We start from the raw sequence: 18,707 nt of genomic DNA on the forward strand, positions 1-18,707 counted from the left end.
GGGGTAGAGGGTGGATGGGAGCAGGCTGGAAGAGGTTAATGGAGGGAAAAGGACCTATGTAATACTTTTTACAATAAATGTATACCTTCCCGTTTGCCTTTTTCAACCCTTTCTTTACTCTGATTTTGGTACAAAAGTGTGTTTAAAATGGCTGTTGAATCATTCCAAACAGCTAATGGCCACGATCCAAGCTGTCAATATTTACTTGCAGCAAGGGGCGTTGGGGCTGCGAGGCTCTCCAGTATGAGATTTTCCCCAGCGCAGTCTCGCTAATGTCGCAATACTGGGGATAGCTGTAGATGGAGAGGACTCGCTGCCATTCCACAGGAAGGCCGATGGTGGAGTGCATGTTGTCACTTAGAATGCAGCAAGATGACAGCGAAACTGTGAGGAAAGCTTTGCAGTTTTATAAAAATGAAAACATATACGATTTATTTTTTGACATAGCTGTTTTCTTTCCTGTAACTTATCCTGGGAGTATGAGGATGTTCTTGGCAACCTTGTTTGAACTGATAAAAGACTGTAAACAATCAAAATGCCTAGCAATAGGGGGCTAATTAAGTAATAGAGGCAGACCTCTATGTACTATTATGGAATTATCTCCGAGACAGTGAGAAAACAGTGTGTTTCGTTTTCTACCATGCAGGTTCCATAAAGAAGAGGTGAGGAAAACACACACACATGGCTGTAGGAGTATAATCGAACTCCAGAAGGATGTACAAAAAACTGTGATACAAGATGTTGTCTCTGGACTGGGGAACTGGAACACAGTGGCAAGAGGGAGGCATTGTTCACTTGTATGACTTTTGGAACAGTTTATTTTTTAAAACCATGAAAGTCTATTAATTATGGACATCCCTTCCCTCAATAAAAATTTTAAAAAGTGTTTCTCGTTCAATTAAAAAAACCCCACACAATATCCTCAGGTGAGGATTATAACAAAGTACATGCTGTGTTCCATTTCTTGGAAAGTCTTCCTTTTCTCTTATGGATAAGCTGGACCTGAGGACATGGCAGAGAGTTTAGAGAGTTAATAACCATAAGCCCTCAACTATTATATATTTGCACTAAAAAAACACACGTTTCAAAGAGCAGGCTGTTCCAATCTTCCAAGGTTGGGACAAATGTTTCTCCCATTGTACAGTTGAAGGAACCAAGGCACCGAAGCGGGCCGTCTTCCCAGGGTTACACAGGGAGTGGGGGGCAGAGTTGGGCTGTGAGTGCGGATCTGGCCCAGTCAGAGGTTCCTTCCACAGGACCCTATTTAGCTGCGCAGAGCAGTTTTCCTGGGAAGAAAAAGAAGAACCAGGGAGTTCTGAGAGGCTTTTCTGGCCTAAGGTTTCCTGAGAGTTAAAGCCCTGAGGCAGCTAGAGCCCCAGTACAAACGAAGTCAGACCAAAATAGACATGATTCACATTCAACGGGAAACGACCCAGAAAAGATCCAGCTCATTTCCAGATGTAACTCGAAGGGCCTCAGTTGGGGAGACCTCGTTTTGGAATCTGATGCAATAAGTTCTTGATGAGGTTTCACAACTCAGTGTGAGGATCCGAAACGAACAGATGTTTGATTTGAGGAAAAGTCCCACTAAGAAGGGCTCGAGGCTCCTGCTTTATAGAATCAAGCTTTGAGAAAGCAGCCTATGGGTGAGTAGAGAAACTAGGGCTTTCCCAGCATCATTTTGGGAGGAAATATTAGAAATAAAGGGTCTAACCCTGCCTTTTGGCTTGGAAGAAAAGCAGAAATCCCAGACTGAGAAAATGAGGTGGCATGATTAAACGGAATAAATGAAATTTAGCTAGTGGCTAGAAAGAAGTTTTTTATCTTTAGCTGTTGTGACTGGAGAAGTTTGTGTCTCCTGACTGAACCTTGACTGGATCAGAAATTTGTACCAGGAGCCTCAGGAAACAGATCCTCAAAGATGACATTTTCTCAGGTATAGGGGTTTGTCTTTAGACTTGAATGCAATGTTGAGATCCTTGTCATGGAAATGAAATGTGGTATCCAGTGGCATGGAGTGGCACTGATTAATTACTGTGATGAAGAGCCTCCTGAAGTAGGTGCCCTGGGGGACCCAGTGGCTGCTGGGAACAATGATGACTACAAGGACTGGGGCAGGTGGCTCCTTCTGACTGCCCTGGTGTGCATACAGAAGGGAAAGGACACTCTCAGCCCTCTAATATCTCAGCTCAAGTCCCAGTCAGAGAACTATAGAGATTCTATGGGGGGGGGGGGAGGTCCTAAAAATACTGTATTTTTCCCTGTATAAGACACTATTTTTTTCTAAAATCGTTAGACTCAAAACCGAGGGGTGTCATACATGAAGTCAGCCGAGGAGGGAGCCGTGTGTGTGTAGCTGCCCATACCTTGTCAAACAGGCCTCCTCCAATCATGAGCCTTATTGTTACTGACATCAGCTGATGCCATAATTGGAGGTGGAGGTGGACAGTGTGCAGATACAACAGGGACCTGAATGTTCTGAGCCCATAAGGATGTCAAAAAATGAAAAGATAAATACCAGTAAGCGATTGTCTTACTCTGAAAACTTCAAACTGAATGTAATCAGCTATGCAAAAGAGCATGGAAATAGAGCTGCAGAGAGACAATTTGGACCTCTTCCCACTGAGTGTTTGATCAGACAGTGGAGAAAACAGGAAGAACAACTCCTTAAGATGCCAAAAAAGAAGACCTTAAGAGGAAAACCAGTAAAATGGGCAATCTTGGAGCAGATGGTATCTCAAATCTCTTGTAGCTGCAAATTCAGATACAGCCCAGCCAATGTGGCTCAATGGTTGAACATCAACTTATGAACCAGGAGGTCACAGTTCAATTCCTGGTCAGGGCATATGCCACGGTTGCAGGCTCAGTCCCTAGTGTGGGGTGTGCAGGAGGTAGCCAATCAATGATTCTCTCTCATTATTGATGTTTCTAACTCTCTTCCTTCTGAAATCAATAAAAATATTTTTAAAAACCCAACAAATTCAGATATATTTGTGAGAGTTGCAGATTAAATGTAAATTGAATTCACTGCTTACAACTTTCAGTGGAAGTTAGAATGAGGGTTGGGAAAGTGTCCCCAAAACTTGGAATGAAGACATCTGCATGGCCTCTGATGAAGCTGAAAATCTTAACCTCTAAATCAGCGGTCGCCAACCTTTCAGACCTCACGGACACCAGTGGTCCACGGACCACCAGCTGGCGACCGCTTCCCCAAATCACTGAGCCTTCCTCGCCTTCACCTCCCATGTATGAGATTAGGCTTCCTTTGCTTGAAGTCCCTCTAATAACCTCACCTGAGGCAGGTGCCTTTCAAGGAGATGCCTATACTTCTTAAGACCTATCCCAACTCCTTGCTGCCACTAGACCCATAAGTAGGGTCAGATCCAGCATATTTCAAGGGAACAAGTACACGGTCTGCCAGAATGTACTCTGCTGAGATCTTGATCATCACAACCTTTCACAGTACATCATACTGGCCCACTTCACTGAAGACATGCAGATTAGTTCTGATAAGAAGGCAGTAGCAAGTATTTTAGATGCCTTAGTAAAATTCATGCGAGTCAGAGAGTGGGAGACAGACTCCATACAAACTCAGGGGCTCCCTACCTGGGTGGTGTTTCTGATCAGCTAGTGGTCTGGAGCATGCTGCAATAGTTCAAGGTGAAGAACAGGTTGCTGTACCTTGCATCACGTACTACAACAGAGACATAATGTGTGGTGGTCCTTTTTGGAGGCAACACTTACCACACTTGCATGTGTCACTCTAATCCACTTTCCATAACACTGCCAGTCCTGAGTGGAGGGAAGAAAGCCTTGCAGGGAGCCCACGCTGTGGTGTCAGCTACTTTGCTGCTTGAGACTAAAGTCCCTGAGGTCCAATGTCACCTGGACGTGGCAAATAGGGATTCTGTATGGAGCTTCTGACAAAGGAGAGTCAAAGCATGGACCTCTAGGGTTTTGGAGCAAATCATTCCCTCTTTTGAAGATAACTATTGTCCTTTTGAGAAATGGCTCCGTGGGTCTGGGTGCTGTGTGGCCCAGCAAGCCATGAATTGGAGTGTGCACAGCAACAATCTGTCATCAAGTATTCAAGGGATAGAGATCAAGCAGGTCAGGAAGGCACAAACAGGTTGCCTGAGTGGCTGGCCCAACTGCTTTAACACCTAATCCTGTTGCAAGGCTTCCTTTTTCTCAGTCTATAACTCTGGCTGCATGGAGAGTTCCTTATGAACAGCTGACTAGAACAAAGCAACTTAGGCCTGGTTTTCAGTTTAGTCTGTCCAATATGCTAGCACCAGCTGGTTTTTGCCAAAACTGCTACAACTTTACAACCCTAATTAGGTGTCTCTGAAAGATCTAAATGAAGGGAAATCTTAAGTGGGAGCAGAATTTTGAGCAGTGCACTTGGTTGTCTACTGAACTGAATGCTACCCAGGAGTACCAATCTAAACTCCAATATTCAAAGGCAGTTACTAATAACTTGATGAATGGCCAGGGACTTGAAATGGATTTAGAAGAGAAGGGACAAGAAGTCTGGGGGAGAGGTATGTGGATGGACCTTGCAGAATAGGCAGAGAATGGAATATTATTATTATTATTATTATTTTTGAGAATGGAATATTATTGCACTCCAGGTGAATGCTCATCAAAGGACACTGTGCCATCATGAGAATGTACTGTGCAGGCATACAACTATAGGGAATGTAATTACCCATGAATCCTGGCTACTGCACTCTGAAATTCATCACTGTACCTGGGCTGCTCCCAGCAAGTAACCAAGAGTGGCAGGAATACTAAGGCACATATGGGTCTCCGGTGACAGTTGACTTTCACTTGGGGACTTTCTGATGGCTTTGCTGAACCTAAATTAACAGGAGTCTCTCAATAATTGTGAGGATAAAATGATGTGCTTTATAGCTATTAGTCTTTCTCTGGCCATCCTAACAATTGCTCAACAGGTCCCTGTAAAGAGTGGTCATGTTGTCAAGGACGGAGGCTTACTCACAGGGTCATCAACATGGACTTCTCCTCATCAAGACTGACCTACTGAGTGCCTGACCTGCTAATAGCAGAGAGCAGAGACCAACACTGAGCCCTGATACGGGCACTTGGTAGCAGGCTAATTGTATTCTACTCCTTCTATCATGGAAGGGGCAGTAATTCACTCTCAATGGAAAAGACACATAATCTGGATAAGGATTGCTTTTAGTACTTCTGCCAACCTTATTAACTGTCACGTACCATGTACCAATTACACCTCATCAAGGACTAGCAAAGGAGTATGTGCTATTCTGTTTAGAGTGCCATAACAAAATACATAGACTGAGTAAAGATTATTTCCCACAGTTCTGGAAGCTGGAAATCCAAGATCAAGGTGTGGCAAGGTAGCTTTCACTCTGAAGCCTCTTCTCTTGACTTGTAAGTGGTCTCCATCCCTCTCTGTGTTCATATGATCTCCTTTGTACTCCAGAGAGACAGCAAGCTCTCTGTTGTTTCTAATGAAGGCACTAATCTCATTCAGCCAGGGTCCCATCCTCATGACCTCATCCTCATGACCTTCCAAAGGCCCCACCTCAAAATACCATCACATTGGGGGTTACGGTTTTAGCGTATGAATTTGAGGGTGGACACATTTATTCCATAAAAGAGTGTGGAAACAAATTGCTTCCTGTGCAATTTATTGGTCTTGTCATGTACTTCATCACCCAGAAAAACCTGGTTTGTTTGAATGACAGAATGATCAACTTAAGAGTCAGACACTTGCTGTTGGGAAAAAATAACCTAATAGGATAAGGTTCAATCTTCTAGGATGCAATATGTGCTTTGAGTTGGTAACCAATGAGTATGGTTTTATTTCATTTCCAAGGCAGAATGCATTGGTCCAGGAGGGTTAGATGTGGGAGTGACTTTGACTATTGTATCTAATAACTCAAAGAATTTTTGCTTCCCATTGATGTAGCTCTGAACTCATGGTTTGGAAATCTTGGTTCCCAAGAGAGAAATGCTTTCACCAGGGGATGTAACAGTGGTTCACTGAATTGGAAGCTGAGACTGTCACTGACGGTTCTGGGCATGTGCTGTGAGGGTTAGTGCCGGGGGCCTGAAATTGGCCTGGTTAAGGCATGACACATCCTGATGAATAGTGTTGTAACCAAGTTTCCGAAGAATTTCAGGGTGGTTTGTACCAGTGTGTTATCATTGTTTATTTTAACACAGGTCATTTATACCTAGAGACCTCCTCTACACCTGCCTCCACACCCCCCAAAAAACAAACTTGGTTGTTGGGGCTGGTTTTTAGGCAACAGATTAATGGGACTGCTACTAAATTTGAGTGAGTTGAGACTTTGTGTCTCCTCATTCTGGAGAGAAGGTGAGCGCATCCTCATTTGTACAAAGAATAGTTACACCTTAAAACCCCCACAAAGTTATGTTTATTGTATAGAAATTCAAATATGGATAGAAAGGGCTGAATGGATGCTAAAATAGCCAAAGGGGTAGAATGTGCTGGTTAAATTATTATCTTTCATTTTCAAGTCCATCCTTCTATACTTTCTATAATCTGCTTTGAGATGCTGGGATTATAACCCCATTGAGTACATTTCTTCATCACCTAGATTTCTGTAAGGCTGTGCAAATAAGAGATGCAAGAGAGATAGTGTAAATCTAGAGGGAGGGCCAGGGACTTGTTTCTTCTTCTTCAGCTTCCTATTGCTGCATCATCTCTGCAGTGGTTCTTCACCCTGGCATGAGCATTAGTTCCAGTTGCAGTAGAAACTAATTGTTTTAAATGTTCAGTTTTCACACTTCCAGAGCCAGCCTCATCATGCCAACATATCAAGCATTATACATACTCATCTAGATTTTTTCCTTTATTACCTTTGGAAATTTTCCCAACTGTCTTTGACATTAGATTACACTAGGAACAATGAAGACATACTTTGTAACTACATTTTAAAATGAAAGAAGGCATGTATTTATTGACACAAGTATTTTGATGGTGATGTTTAGTTTTGTGTAGACAATATAAACTTAAATTTACAGTTTTCAAGTGGTAGTCACATTCCATCCCCCTCTATTGCCCCCCTCCACCCCCCAAGTTTTCACCCACTTCATAAATAAAACTTTGTGGAAATCCCCGATTCTTTATCCCCATGCGATAAATTCCTAGAGGGAAAAATCCTCAAAGAGCTATGAATAATCAATAGAGGAACTAAAATTAGTGTCATAATAATAAAAAAAACTAAGAGTAGCAGGAGAGATGGATGCTTTAGAAATTCAATCCTTACCTATTATCTAGAGGAGTCAATATATAAATTCTAAAACTGATAAACCAAAACTGGCATGTGTTTGGTATAAACATATTTCTTAGCTATATGGGTGGAACCATAGAAAGTTACAGCAGAAATGCTTAAAGTAACTGGGCGGGAGGAGACTGAGGCTTTTCTTTTTTCTTTCTTTTTTTTTTGTTAATCCTCACTCAAAGATATTTTTCCATCAACTTTTTTAGAATGGAAGGCAGGGGAGAGAGAGAGAGAGAGAGACACTGACTGTTTGCCTCCCACAATCGGGATCGAACCTGAAACCCAGGTACGTGCCCTTGACAAGGAATCCAACCCGTGACCCTTCGGTGTGCAGGCTGACGCTCTAACCACTGAGCAACACCGACCAGGGCCGACTGCAGCTTTTCATTATAGGACTCATTTTTTCCCCCCAGCCTTGAGCATCCAGTACTTTGATGAAACATTACAGTTTTGGGGGGGAAAAAAAGTAAATGTATTTAAATTAAAATATATTTTGCCAAATTATCATTTAGAAAGAGTACATCAACTTAAGCTCCCAGGGCTAACTTTTTGATGACCCTTAATTACTATAATGGCTTCATGTCAATTTATTTATTATTCATATTCTGGTCCATTTAAAAGTTTTAAACTATGTTAAAAATATACAAAGATATAAAATAAAAGAGAAAACTGGGATAAAGGAAAAATAAGTGTAAAATAAGATGAGGCCAGATGACCAACAACTCCATCAGAACATCTGGAAGGCTGGTTAAGAATGAGGATCCTTGCTTATATCCCAGACCGGCTAAATCAGAATCTCTAGCGTAAGGCTCTGGGATCGCCTTTTTAGCAGCCTCCATGACTTGAGTCCTGATGTAATTTAAAAGAAGACAGAGTGACTAACAGGATATGAGGATGTTTATTAATGTCATATTTAGAGCATGGTAGCTAGAGGATTGGACACTGTGGGACTAACTCCGAAGAATACATTTACAAATAAATCCTATACAAACTAGAATCATCCCTTCTCCCACTAGACCCGTGGTCGGCAAACCGCGGCTCACGAGCCACATGCGGCTCTTTGGCCCCTTGAGCGTGGCTCTTGCACAAAGTACCACGTGCGGGCACGGACGGGCGCGGAAGTACAGTGCGATTGAAACTTCGTGGCCCATGCGCAGAAGTCGGTTTTCAGAAAGGAGATAGACGAAACAAGTATACAAGACGAGTGTGGATTGGGAGAGTTGGAAGGGGTTGACCTCAGCGAACGTACCTCAATCAGATTGAGGACGTTTTTAGCAAAGGCCAGCTTAGGAGTACCCTAATTAAGTTAATAACAATGTACCTACCTATATAGTTTAAAAAATTTGGCTCTCAAAAGAAATTTCAATCGTTGTACTGTTGATATTTGGCTCTGTGGACTAATGAGTTGGCCGACCACTGCACTAGAACATTTCATAATCATCTTCTGATTTTATTAACCTGCCTCTAACAACCATCACAGACATAGGAAGACTCAGTCTGTCATTTTGTCCTTTGACTTTTACTCTTAACATGAAAATGGGTGTTCTGGGGGGTCTTCTCTTTTTTTCTTGGCTCCACTCCTTAGAATACTGCACCATTTAGCTGGATATTCTAGGGCTTAGTGTTTTTTCTAATGTATCACATCAACCGGTCAGACAGGTACTTAGAATCCTATGTATCAACGAGATAGTGGTACTTAAATCTTTTCTGCTGCTTGCATTCTTATTATTAAAACATATTTTCACATGACTCATGTGAAAATTAAAAGTTAAAGATGCTAAATTTTTTAAACATAGGATTCGGTATACCATAAAAGGAAAGAGACAGAATTAGTAGCTTAATTTTACAGTGGGATTAAGAATATATTAAAATTTATACATTAAAAAGGTATAGCAGTTTACAGTGACTTCTGCTGTAGCTGCAGCTTTTGTTCAATGATGTCTGAGAAACGAGGAACTTTTTTTGAAATAGCCACACGAATGTCATCACTCATATTAAAGCAGCTTCTGGACTTTGTTTTAAAATGTAAAAGTGATGAAAATCCCAATTCACAAAGGTATGTTGAGGCAAATGGTATAAGGATTTCTAGTGCTGTCTTTGCCAGGTTTGGAAACACTGTGAACTGCACACACCAGAAATCCTCAAGCTTCATTGTCTCAAATTCCATTAAAATTTGGCCACTAGCTCGTAATTCAGCAAGATCATTTTTCATTAAATAACCATCATCAACAAAATCCAGATTAAAAAGAAACGGATCCAGTATCCATTTACTCGCTTCCTCAAGATCTCCCACCGAAAAATACCCATGGAAGGAGCTGCTCAGCAGTTGCAGATGCAGGGTTATTTCAGCTGCAATGCTTCCTGCTTCATTATCTGAAATAATTATTTCTTCGAGAAAAGGAAAGTTAGTGAAATTTCGTTTCTCAATTCGCTTTAGCCAGAATGGAAACTTCCTAACAAAAGCAGATAACTTCTCTCTAGCTGATACTGTATTCATCCCAGTCCTTTGCATAGATGCGCTAAGTTCATTTAGGTGTTTGAACAAATCTGCAAGGTAGGCTAGGTGAATTTTAAACTCTTTATTTTCAAAGCCATTAACTAAATTACTGCTTTGGTGGTGAAGAAACTGATTTATTTCTTCATACATTTCAAAAATATGAGTAAGTATTTGGCCTCGGGAAAGCCACCTCATTTCCGTATGGAAGAGGAGGACATTATACTCGATTCCAATCTCTTCAAAAAAAGCCTGAAACAGGCGATGATTGGGAGCTCGGCCTTTGATGAAATTTATTACCCTCACAACAGTAGACAGAGCATCCCTCAGCTTTGTAGGCAATGTCTTTGTGACAAGTTCGTGAGGGTTCAACAGACAATGTGTGATCACAATATGAGGTACTTCTTTTTTCACGCAAGCAACAAATTCTGAGTTTTCTCCTAACATAGATGAGGCACCATCAGTACAAACAGAGCCACAGGCATCGAGTGCTATCTTATGCTTCAAAAAGAAGTCTCTGAAGAGATTGAACACATCTTTTCCTTTCATTGTTAACTGCAATGGTTCACAGAACAGGAATTCTTCTATGATCTCTCTTTCTTTTATGTATCGCACAAATGCCATTAGCTGACTGCAGTCATCCATGTCCGTGGTCTCAGCAAGCTGGATACCCACTTGAAGAGGACTGGCTTTGATATCTTCTAGAACTTGCTGTAAGATATCCTTGCTCATTTCATCAATTCTAGAATGGATCACATCATCTGATAAGGGGACCTGCTGAAGCTTCTTTTGTGCATCTGGTCCCAAAACTATATGTGCTATTTCCAATGCACAAGGTTTCACTAATTTTTCAGCTATTGTATGAGGATTCTTCTCTTTGGCACATAAATACGCAAACTGATAGGATGCTTGTAATAAGGTATCCTCTTGAGATGCAACTCCAAATGCTTTCACGGTTTGGTTCTGGTCAGATGGTGTGGGCATATGCTTCAGGCTATTGAGGTCATGCCCACCGACACCACCATGCTGTCTGTTGAAATGGTCAGACAGTTTTGATGGTCTGAGGTCAGCATTTGCAAATACCGAGTTACACAACACACATTGTGGGCGTTGAGTTCCATCAACCTCCGTTGTACAGGTGAACCAGTAACGAACATAGTCATCATCCCATTTGCGTTTCTTCGACATGGTACCCCCAAATTTTCAGGTAGTATTCCAGAGATGCCGCAGAATTTTGCTTTGGGAGTAAAATATAACCCACACATTAAAAATCAGTGGCTAACCAAATTAAAACAATGCCACATTACATGCCACCCTGTCAATCTGTGTTCATGTCAAGAAATATCCTGTAAGACAGATGTCAGTTCAAAGTAAGCCATGACGGCATGACAGTCCAACTGAAAGCTAAAACTCACAGCTAAAGTCCTGGAATATGTGACTTGCCAGCAAGTTACATATGGGAGGTTTGGATTTATGCAAGTTGTGAATACCCTTAAGTCTTCTACTGGTGAACTGCAGTCATGGCTTAATTTGTTTTCAAAGATGTATGTTCCAAACGTATCTATCTGGTACAGTTTGTTCTCCCAGAAAAGGGCATCTCACTACCACCCACTCCTTCCATCTTGGGCCAATAATGTATGCACACCCCTGTTATGAAGCACTGAATAGAGAAGGAAATAATTCACTAAATACTTTAAGAAAGGGCAGATATTTTGACAGGTGGCTATTTCTTTTTAATAGTTAAGGACTAAACAGGTCTGTAAAACCACTTGATCCTTGAGTGGCTTTGACTCCAACTTAAGCAGAAAATTTCTTACAGTTCTGAGTAAGCCTTTCTCCACAGGGAAGCAGGACACAGATAAAAAAAAAAACAATTTGCTTAGGAGAAACACAACTATTCTTGTTACCAAGACTTCAGGAAAATTTCTCTCAGTCTCTTCATTACGAGCAATCTCATGATGCTTTTTCATGTAACTATCACTTAGTAAAGGCAGTTAAGAAAAGCCACAACAACAAAATAAACAGCATTTCTAAGATGTGGCTTAATCCAAGGCAGTGGTTCCCCAGTTTAGTAAATGGAGGAATCATCTAAGTCTCGTGCTAAAATGCAGGTTCCTGGGCGTCGCCCCTGGAGATTCCCATTCTCTCACTCTGGAACAGGGGCCCAGAATCTGTGTTCTAAATAAGCATTTTTAGATTATCCTTGCAAAGAGTAACTAGAACAGTAATCTCTAACAAGAGATGCCCATCATAATCACTGGGATCCCCTTTGAAAGTATACATGCCCATGTCCTACCTTAGAACTAACAGATCATCTCCAGAATAAGACAAAAGAATAAAAAAGGAAGTTGTCCAGGCGATTCTGATACAGATCCTACTATACAGTCCCACTGAGAGGAATGAAAACGTACCGTTCGGGCCAGTCTCTAGCTGGCAGGTGTTCTAGGTTGCTAAGTAAACAGTCTAAATGCTTTAAAAGGCATTTAAGTTTTCTGAACTGATAACTTCCTTTTTTCCCTCCTGAACAATGAGCAAAGGTATAACACAAAGGTAGGCTCAAATGTACCTTAGAAACAATTTTATTTTCCAGGTAAATATAAGTGATCCCCAAAGTTTCCAAAATTCTATAACACAGACTTCTTTTGAGATTCAAAACGAGAGATCTGATATAACAACGTAGAATGTTTTTTGCAAGTTTTTGAAGCAGAAGGGTAGATATGAAAAAGTATTACGACTGAGAGGAAAAAAACACAGTTAAAAGGTGGACAGTCACATAACAGATATTTGGGGAATGCTAACACATACATATGTCAGCAGTGACAACAACAAAGTACAGCTGTAAACCTAAAACTCCAAACCAAATCCCATTCAACTTCTATCTATTAGTCTATGCGAGTCTGCGGGAGGTGCGGGTGTCTGGGCAGGCAGAGGATTTAAATCATTTCATTTTACAGTTAAAAGCAAATAGCCAGGAGAAAAGGGACGAGCAAACGCTCCAGAGGCAAAAGCCTGCGGTCCTGGCTTTGTCCTCCACAGCCTGGGGCTGGGGCTGGGCTGACAATGGTACCTACCTGGGAGGGTCGCTGGGATGTCTAGTAAGGAGCATGCGCGGAAAGCACACGCAGCTCGGAAGTGGTAGGAAGGACCTGTTGGTGCTATTATTACGGACGCTGCTTAGGAGGCTGCCCAGACGAGCGAAGGGCGCCGGCGGCGAGGAAGGAGGACCTGCTCGGTCTGCACCCGCCCGTCTCCGAGCGGGAGGGGCAGGCCCAAAGGACGCTCGGGCTTCTCGGAGGCGCCCGTTTCAGGCCCCAGGTCACTGTCCGCTAGTCTGAGGCCCAGGCCTCTGGGCGCCGGAACCAGTCCAGGCGGCGGTTCCTTAGGTGTGAACCCGGAGCAGGATCCCGGGTGACACAGACGCGCCCGCCGCCACCTCCGCCCCAGCCGCGCCGGGCTTCCATCCGGGTCCTGCGGTGGCTTCCCGCCCCGCAGACTGGGCGAGGCGGCTCCGGGCACGCAGGCGCGTTAGCAACGTGCTGAGGGCCGGGCTGGCTCGGAAAAGGAGCATGCGCACTGGCCGTCCTCCCCCCCCTTTCCCCACCCGCTTTTTTTAGGCTGTATACGTGGAGCTGGAAATTTTTTGTGTATTGTATGTGCCAGAAAAGTAGAGTCTAAAGAATGTCAGGCAGTGTATACTCTACACAGTTCTTCAGAGCACTGGAAATAAAATTGTATAGCGTGTCAAGCTTTGAACTTGTAAAGCTCTAATAATTTACCATTTTCTACGTGTAATCAGTGACGAATAAGAGGAGGCTCATTATACTCCCAAATCAAACATTCAGGCAAACGGGACAGAGCTTAGGTCCTCTTGCCCACGCTGGTCACCCTCCATCCTTCCATAAATTTGAGTGTGGATGAATTTCCTGAGAATCAATCTTCTTAGAGAAAAGATTTTTATTTATACTTCTCTTAAATCGAACTTTAAAGTAATAAAGCCAGATCAGAGAAACTAGAAAACATTGTTTAAAGAAACAAACCAGCCCTAGCTGGTTTGGCTCAGTGGATAGAACGGGGTTGCCAGCTCCATCCCGTGGGGGGTGTGCAGGAGGCAGCGGATGGATGATCAATGATTCTCTCCTATCATTGTTGTTTCTCTCTCTCCTTCCTCCTTCCTCTCCAAAATCAATAAAAATATATTTAAAAAAACCCCACAGACCCAATTATAACCCTCTTTCTTACTTGGATGGTATTTTCATCCAGAATTCTTCAGGAAATGACATTTCGTTTTTTGGAGTCAATCATGTCAGAAGCATCCCACAAGGCTGGGGGACTAGCAAGTGCTGGAGTGTGGGGCAGATGCATCCTTTTCAGGTGTTGAGGGTGAACTTGGTCAAGACTGAGGGCCTGCTCAAGGTTTCTGTTAATGGAAGAAATTGCAAAAGACAACATTCCTGCCCAGGAACCAGGAACTTAACTACTAGAGAAGAGTTGGCTTTGGAGTCAGAGATACCTGGCTTCCTGTCCTGGGGCCAACACTTTGAACTGTTAGGCCCTGAGCAAATGACTTGGATTCATTAAGCCAAAGTGCTTATTGTAGGGATACCATCCATTACCCCATGCAGTTTTCTTTCTTTTTTTGTTAATCTTTCCCCAGGATATTTTCCCTGGTGATTTTAGATAGAATGGAAGGGAGGGAGGGAAACATTGACTGGAGAAAGACACCTTGATTGGTTGCCTCCTGCATGCATCAGGATGGGCTGGGCATTGAACCTGCAACCTCAGGTACGTGGCCTTAACTAGGAATCAAATCCACGAACCTTCAGTGTGTATGTGTGTGTGTGGGAGGGGGTGACACATTAACCAAGGAGCCACACCAGCCAGGGCCCCATGCCATTCTTTTGAGGAGATGTTATAAATGAAAATTACAGCACAGAGTGCCAGCACTCAAAAAGGAGCTATTTTTGATAAAATCAAAGCACATTATGTTGGGTAATATTTTGGGATTACCTTTTTTTCTGAATTGAAACAGAAATAAGACATGATTTCAGATATTACAGAATTCTTCTTAAAATCAGAGTAAATTAGGCTTCACAGAAGAGGGAACAGAGGCCCAGAAAGGATAGGTGACATATTTTTTTTTTTTGAGTTAAAGAACCCTGAAAATTTCTGATTCAAACTCACATAAGCTAACACAGCCTTTCTTGTAGCCCTATCAGCAACCAGTTTTCTACCAAATATTTGAAATAATGCTACAAAGCATTCATAGTTAAGTATTCTCAATTATAAATCTTTATTAACAGAAGATAAATAAGATAAAAAATAAACACCAATCTCAGATTTATGCTGAACTATCCTAATTAAAGTAGGAATATGAAAAAATGAACTTTTGACATTCTTAAAGTGGGTAAGAATTAGATCTATTTGCATTGCTGTTTTAATTTCATACCAGCCTGAATCTAGATACCATGCAGCTATCCATAGTACTTGACAATTCAGTTACTCTCCCACCAGAATTAGTTCTAAGATGCTAACTTAATGCAGTATCCTAGTGGATTTTGGTAGCTCAGAAAATCCAACGAGGTGTTAAAAGTCAATATTCTCATGTCAAAGGTTTTAACTAGTTTTTTTTCACAGACCCTGTTCTCCTTGTATTTTCACAATGTTCTCAAAAGAGACTTGAGGATCATGGCAGTTGAGAGTAGCCCTACAAGCTATCCTTATAGTTCTTTGAAGAAACCGTTAACTTTAGGTTTTGCTTTTGCAAATTTTACAGTGACACCTGCTGGCTACAAAGATTAGGTACAAGGAAATTCTATATGCTTTTAAAATCAAATTTAGTATTCACGATTGTTACATAAAAGCAATCACAATTAAAATAAAATATAGTATCACAAACAATATCCTCTAGGATAAAGGAAAGGATTTCTGTGTCTAAACGTTTATATCCAAAACTGGAGACCCGGTGCATGAGATTTGTGCACTGGGGGGAGGGTGGGGGGGAGAGGGGAATCCCTAGCCCGGCCTGTGCCCTCTTGCAGTCCGGGACACCTCGGGGGATGCCCACCTGATTGGGCCTAAGCTGGCAGTCAGACATCCCTCTCACAGTCCGGGGCTCTCACAATCCGGGACCCCTCACTCCTTACTGCCTGCCGGCAGTGGAGGTGGGAGAGGCCCCCGCCACCACCTCTGCACTTCCAGCCGTGAGCCCAGCTTCTGGCTGAGCAGCTCTCCCTCGTGGGAATGCACTGACCACCAGGGGGCAGCTCCTGTGTTGAGTGCAGGTCAGTGCACATCATAGTGACCGGTTCGGTAGATTTGCATATTATGCTTTTATTATATAGAATGGTAAGAGACCTAACACTGATTGGTCAATTCTGACTCAAGAATGACAAAACAGCTATTTTTCCATTCAAAGGCTAACATGTTTAGTTCTGGGTGTAAGACATCAAAAAGTATTTTAAAAATCAAAATTTTATAAATGAGTGAAAAACAGAATTACCACCAAAGTGGATAGTTATTCACATGTTCTATAAATTTCCTTTCAGATAGAATTTTTTTAATTGCAAACCAGGAAAACATTAGAAAGCAAAAATTAATCTACCATTAAAAATAAAGTTTAAGACTTAACCATTGAGTGGAAGATGAGAGAAGGGGAGAGGGGGTGGGCACAGAGACAGAAAGATATAAATATACTGAGCAAGCCAGCCAGGGCCTCTTTCCATTTCACTAATATAAAATTGGAAATAAAAATCTTAATCTGCTCTTAATGTACCTCCTCTTTGTTTTTCTTCTATTCCTTCAGCATGGAAAGGAATGAATTTACTATTAGACTTCTGGCGGCTTTATTAAAGTCAGGCAGCAAGATGAGCAGACACTTGACTTTTCCATCTATAATCACTGGCAAGAAGCTGAAAAGAATCTATCTCCAGCTGTGTTTATCATGAATGACCATCTGCAACTAGTTACTACTGTCCAAGGAAAGAGGCCATGGGGTCATCCGGCCGCTGACGCTTCATTCTGTAGGCCTCCATTTCCTCCTCGGTGGGTTCCCGAGTTTCATACAGGATATTGTAAGGCCGTTTCCTTTCATCAACCTGCATGAGCTCCTTGACATGAAGAAGGCGGGCCTCCTCTGCATTCAGTGCCTGCAGAAAGAGAGAAAACATGAGTGCCATGGCTCTACATCAGTTCTCTTTTGTTCCAAAGTGGCAGAAAACCAAAAGACTCCACTGAATATGAACTGCTACATCAAAAACCTAGATTACCTGAAAGGGCTTGGGAGTCAGCCCTTCCTCTATCAAGCTACAACTAATCACTATTTGGCTCATATGATTATTTTCATAGAGCCCCAACCATTTACCGTATTTTCAATCTTAAAGAATTTTTACTTAAGATGATGAAGGGGAGAAGGTGCGGGTAAGTGGTGACGGAAGGAGACTTGACTTGGTGTGGTAAACACACAATACAATATACAGATGATATATTATAGTATTGTACACTTGAAACCTATATAGATGTTGGGTGATTATGATGCATCAATACAGTTTCATCAATTTTAACAATGTACTACTCTGGTGGGGGATGTTGATAATATGGGAGGTTATAAATGTGTTATTATAGGAAAGAGCTATATCTTTTGCTCAATTTACTTGGATCTAAAATTGCTCTAGTAAAATAAAGGGTTAATTAAAAAAAAAGAACTTTTACTTAATAGCAAAAATTGAATGATGTTCATTTTACTGGCAGAAGCCCACAAATGATGCTTCTGGTGAAGAATGCAACTCTGACTTCTCCCAAGGAGTTGATGAAACTTACAGGTTATAGAGCTCGAAGGAAACATGTTAATAACTAAAATTACAAGGCACATTTTTTTTTCTGTGCTTTAGTATATTTGTCAAATATTCCAAGAAGCAGGCAATACGGAGACACACAAAAACTTCCTTCTCGTTGTAGACCTGATACAAGGTGACATGAGCAAATCACCCAGAAGAGGAGCTCATTTCTTCATTTTTAGTGAATACTGGTGTCACTTTTACTATTTAGACTTCACAAAGTACCTTTTTCAGTTTTTCCTGTTTCTTTTCTTCATCATCACTATCTGAGCTGCTCTTTCGGTGCTTCTTCTTCTTCTTCTTTTTCTTCTTTTTATCCTCTTTTAGTTTTTCCTGATGTATCTGACAGGGAGGATTAAAAGATAGTGTCTTTAATGCAAAAACAAAGCTCTAGCGCACGTTTGAAAGTCCTGCCTCAGAGATGTAAAAACTCAGGAGAAATTATGAAAGGCTTACCTCCATGAGGGTCTGAGGTTTTTTCACAGATTCTTCTCCAGTTATATCATTTACAATACATTCCTCTGAATTCTGTGGGGAAATACATGTAATTGGACTTGAGTATCATAGTTATGAACCATGTAAGAAAAAGTTGAAATTTGAAGCATGAGGATATATATGCTTCACAAAGGGTTGCCTTAGGAGATTTCGTTGTTTTACAATTGTAAGAACTAGAGGACAATTACTTACAACAATCTCCTTCCCAGCTTCTCCAGTGCAATAGGAATACTTGACAAAAGAGTGACAGCATTTGTATCCCCATCGGCCTTCTTTCCAGTAAGATCCCCAGATATGCTACAAAGAGAGAGAGAGAGAGATGTTACTTAAAATGGAACCTGAACTAAGGACTCTCACATACTGTTGATAGAAGTATAAAATACAGTCCCTTTAAAGGTAATTTGGAAGGAAAATTATAGGGATTCCAGGGCTAGCTAACAAGCAAAGGCTGGTCCGACCTCAAGTGTGAGAAGCAGGCTTTACAGGACAGTGCTCTTATATTCCATTCCCAACATATATTAAAAAATTTGTATATATGACTTCCCCTAAAAATTTAAGGACTAGGAAATCCTGGACCCACATTCC

The 18,707-nt window shown here is 41.7% G+C and overlaps 2 protein-coding genes across 2 annotated transcripts in view; both read right to left on the minus strand.

Annotated features, from left to right (window-relative positions):
• Nucleotides 1–8,994: 8,994 nt before the first annotated feature.
• ZBED8 (zinc finger, BED-type containing 8) lies at nucleotides 8,995–13,352 on the minus strand. The gene is made up of 2 exons (XM_006766316.2): nucleotides 12,867–13,352; nucleotides 8,995–11,032 (listed from the first exon to the last, which is right to left on the minus strand). Exon 2 carries the CDS (start codon nucleotides 10,981–10,983, stop codon nucleotides 9,199–9,201), a length of 1,785 nt encoding a protein of 594 aa, XP_006766379.1. The 5' UTR covers nucleotides 10,984–11,032; nucleotides 12,867–13,352; the 3' UTR covers nucleotides 8,995–9,198.
• A 3,268-nt stretch (nucleotides 13,353–16,620) lies between these two features.
• SLU7 (SLU7 homolog, splicing factor) overlaps nucleotides 16,621–18,707 on the minus strand; it is a 13,354-nt gene continuing 11,267 nt past the window's right edge. Inside the window, exons 13-16 of the mRNA XM_006766317.2 lie at nucleotides 18,315–18,419; nucleotides 18,084–18,155; nucleotides 17,853–17,969; nucleotides 16,621–16,940 (exon numbers count right to left, since the gene is read on the minus strand). Of these exons, the coding sequence (XP_006766380.1) occupies nucleotides 16,761–16,940; nucleotides 17,853–17,969; nucleotides 18,084–18,155; nucleotides 18,315–18,419 (474 nt within the window). The 3' untranslated portion in view covers nucleotides 16,621–16,760. The remainder of the gene's footprint in view (nucleotides 16,941–17,852; nucleotides 17,970–18,083; nucleotides 18,156–18,314; nucleotides 18,420–18,707) is intronic.

This window comes from Myotis davidii, unplaced genomic scaffold (genome assembly GCF_000327345.1).
Source record: "Myotis davidii unplaced genomic scaffold, ASM32734v1 scaffold18, whole genome shotgun sequence".
Lineage (NCBI taxonomy): Eukaryota > Metazoa > Chordata > Mammalia > Chiroptera > Vespertilionidae > Myotis > Myotis davidii.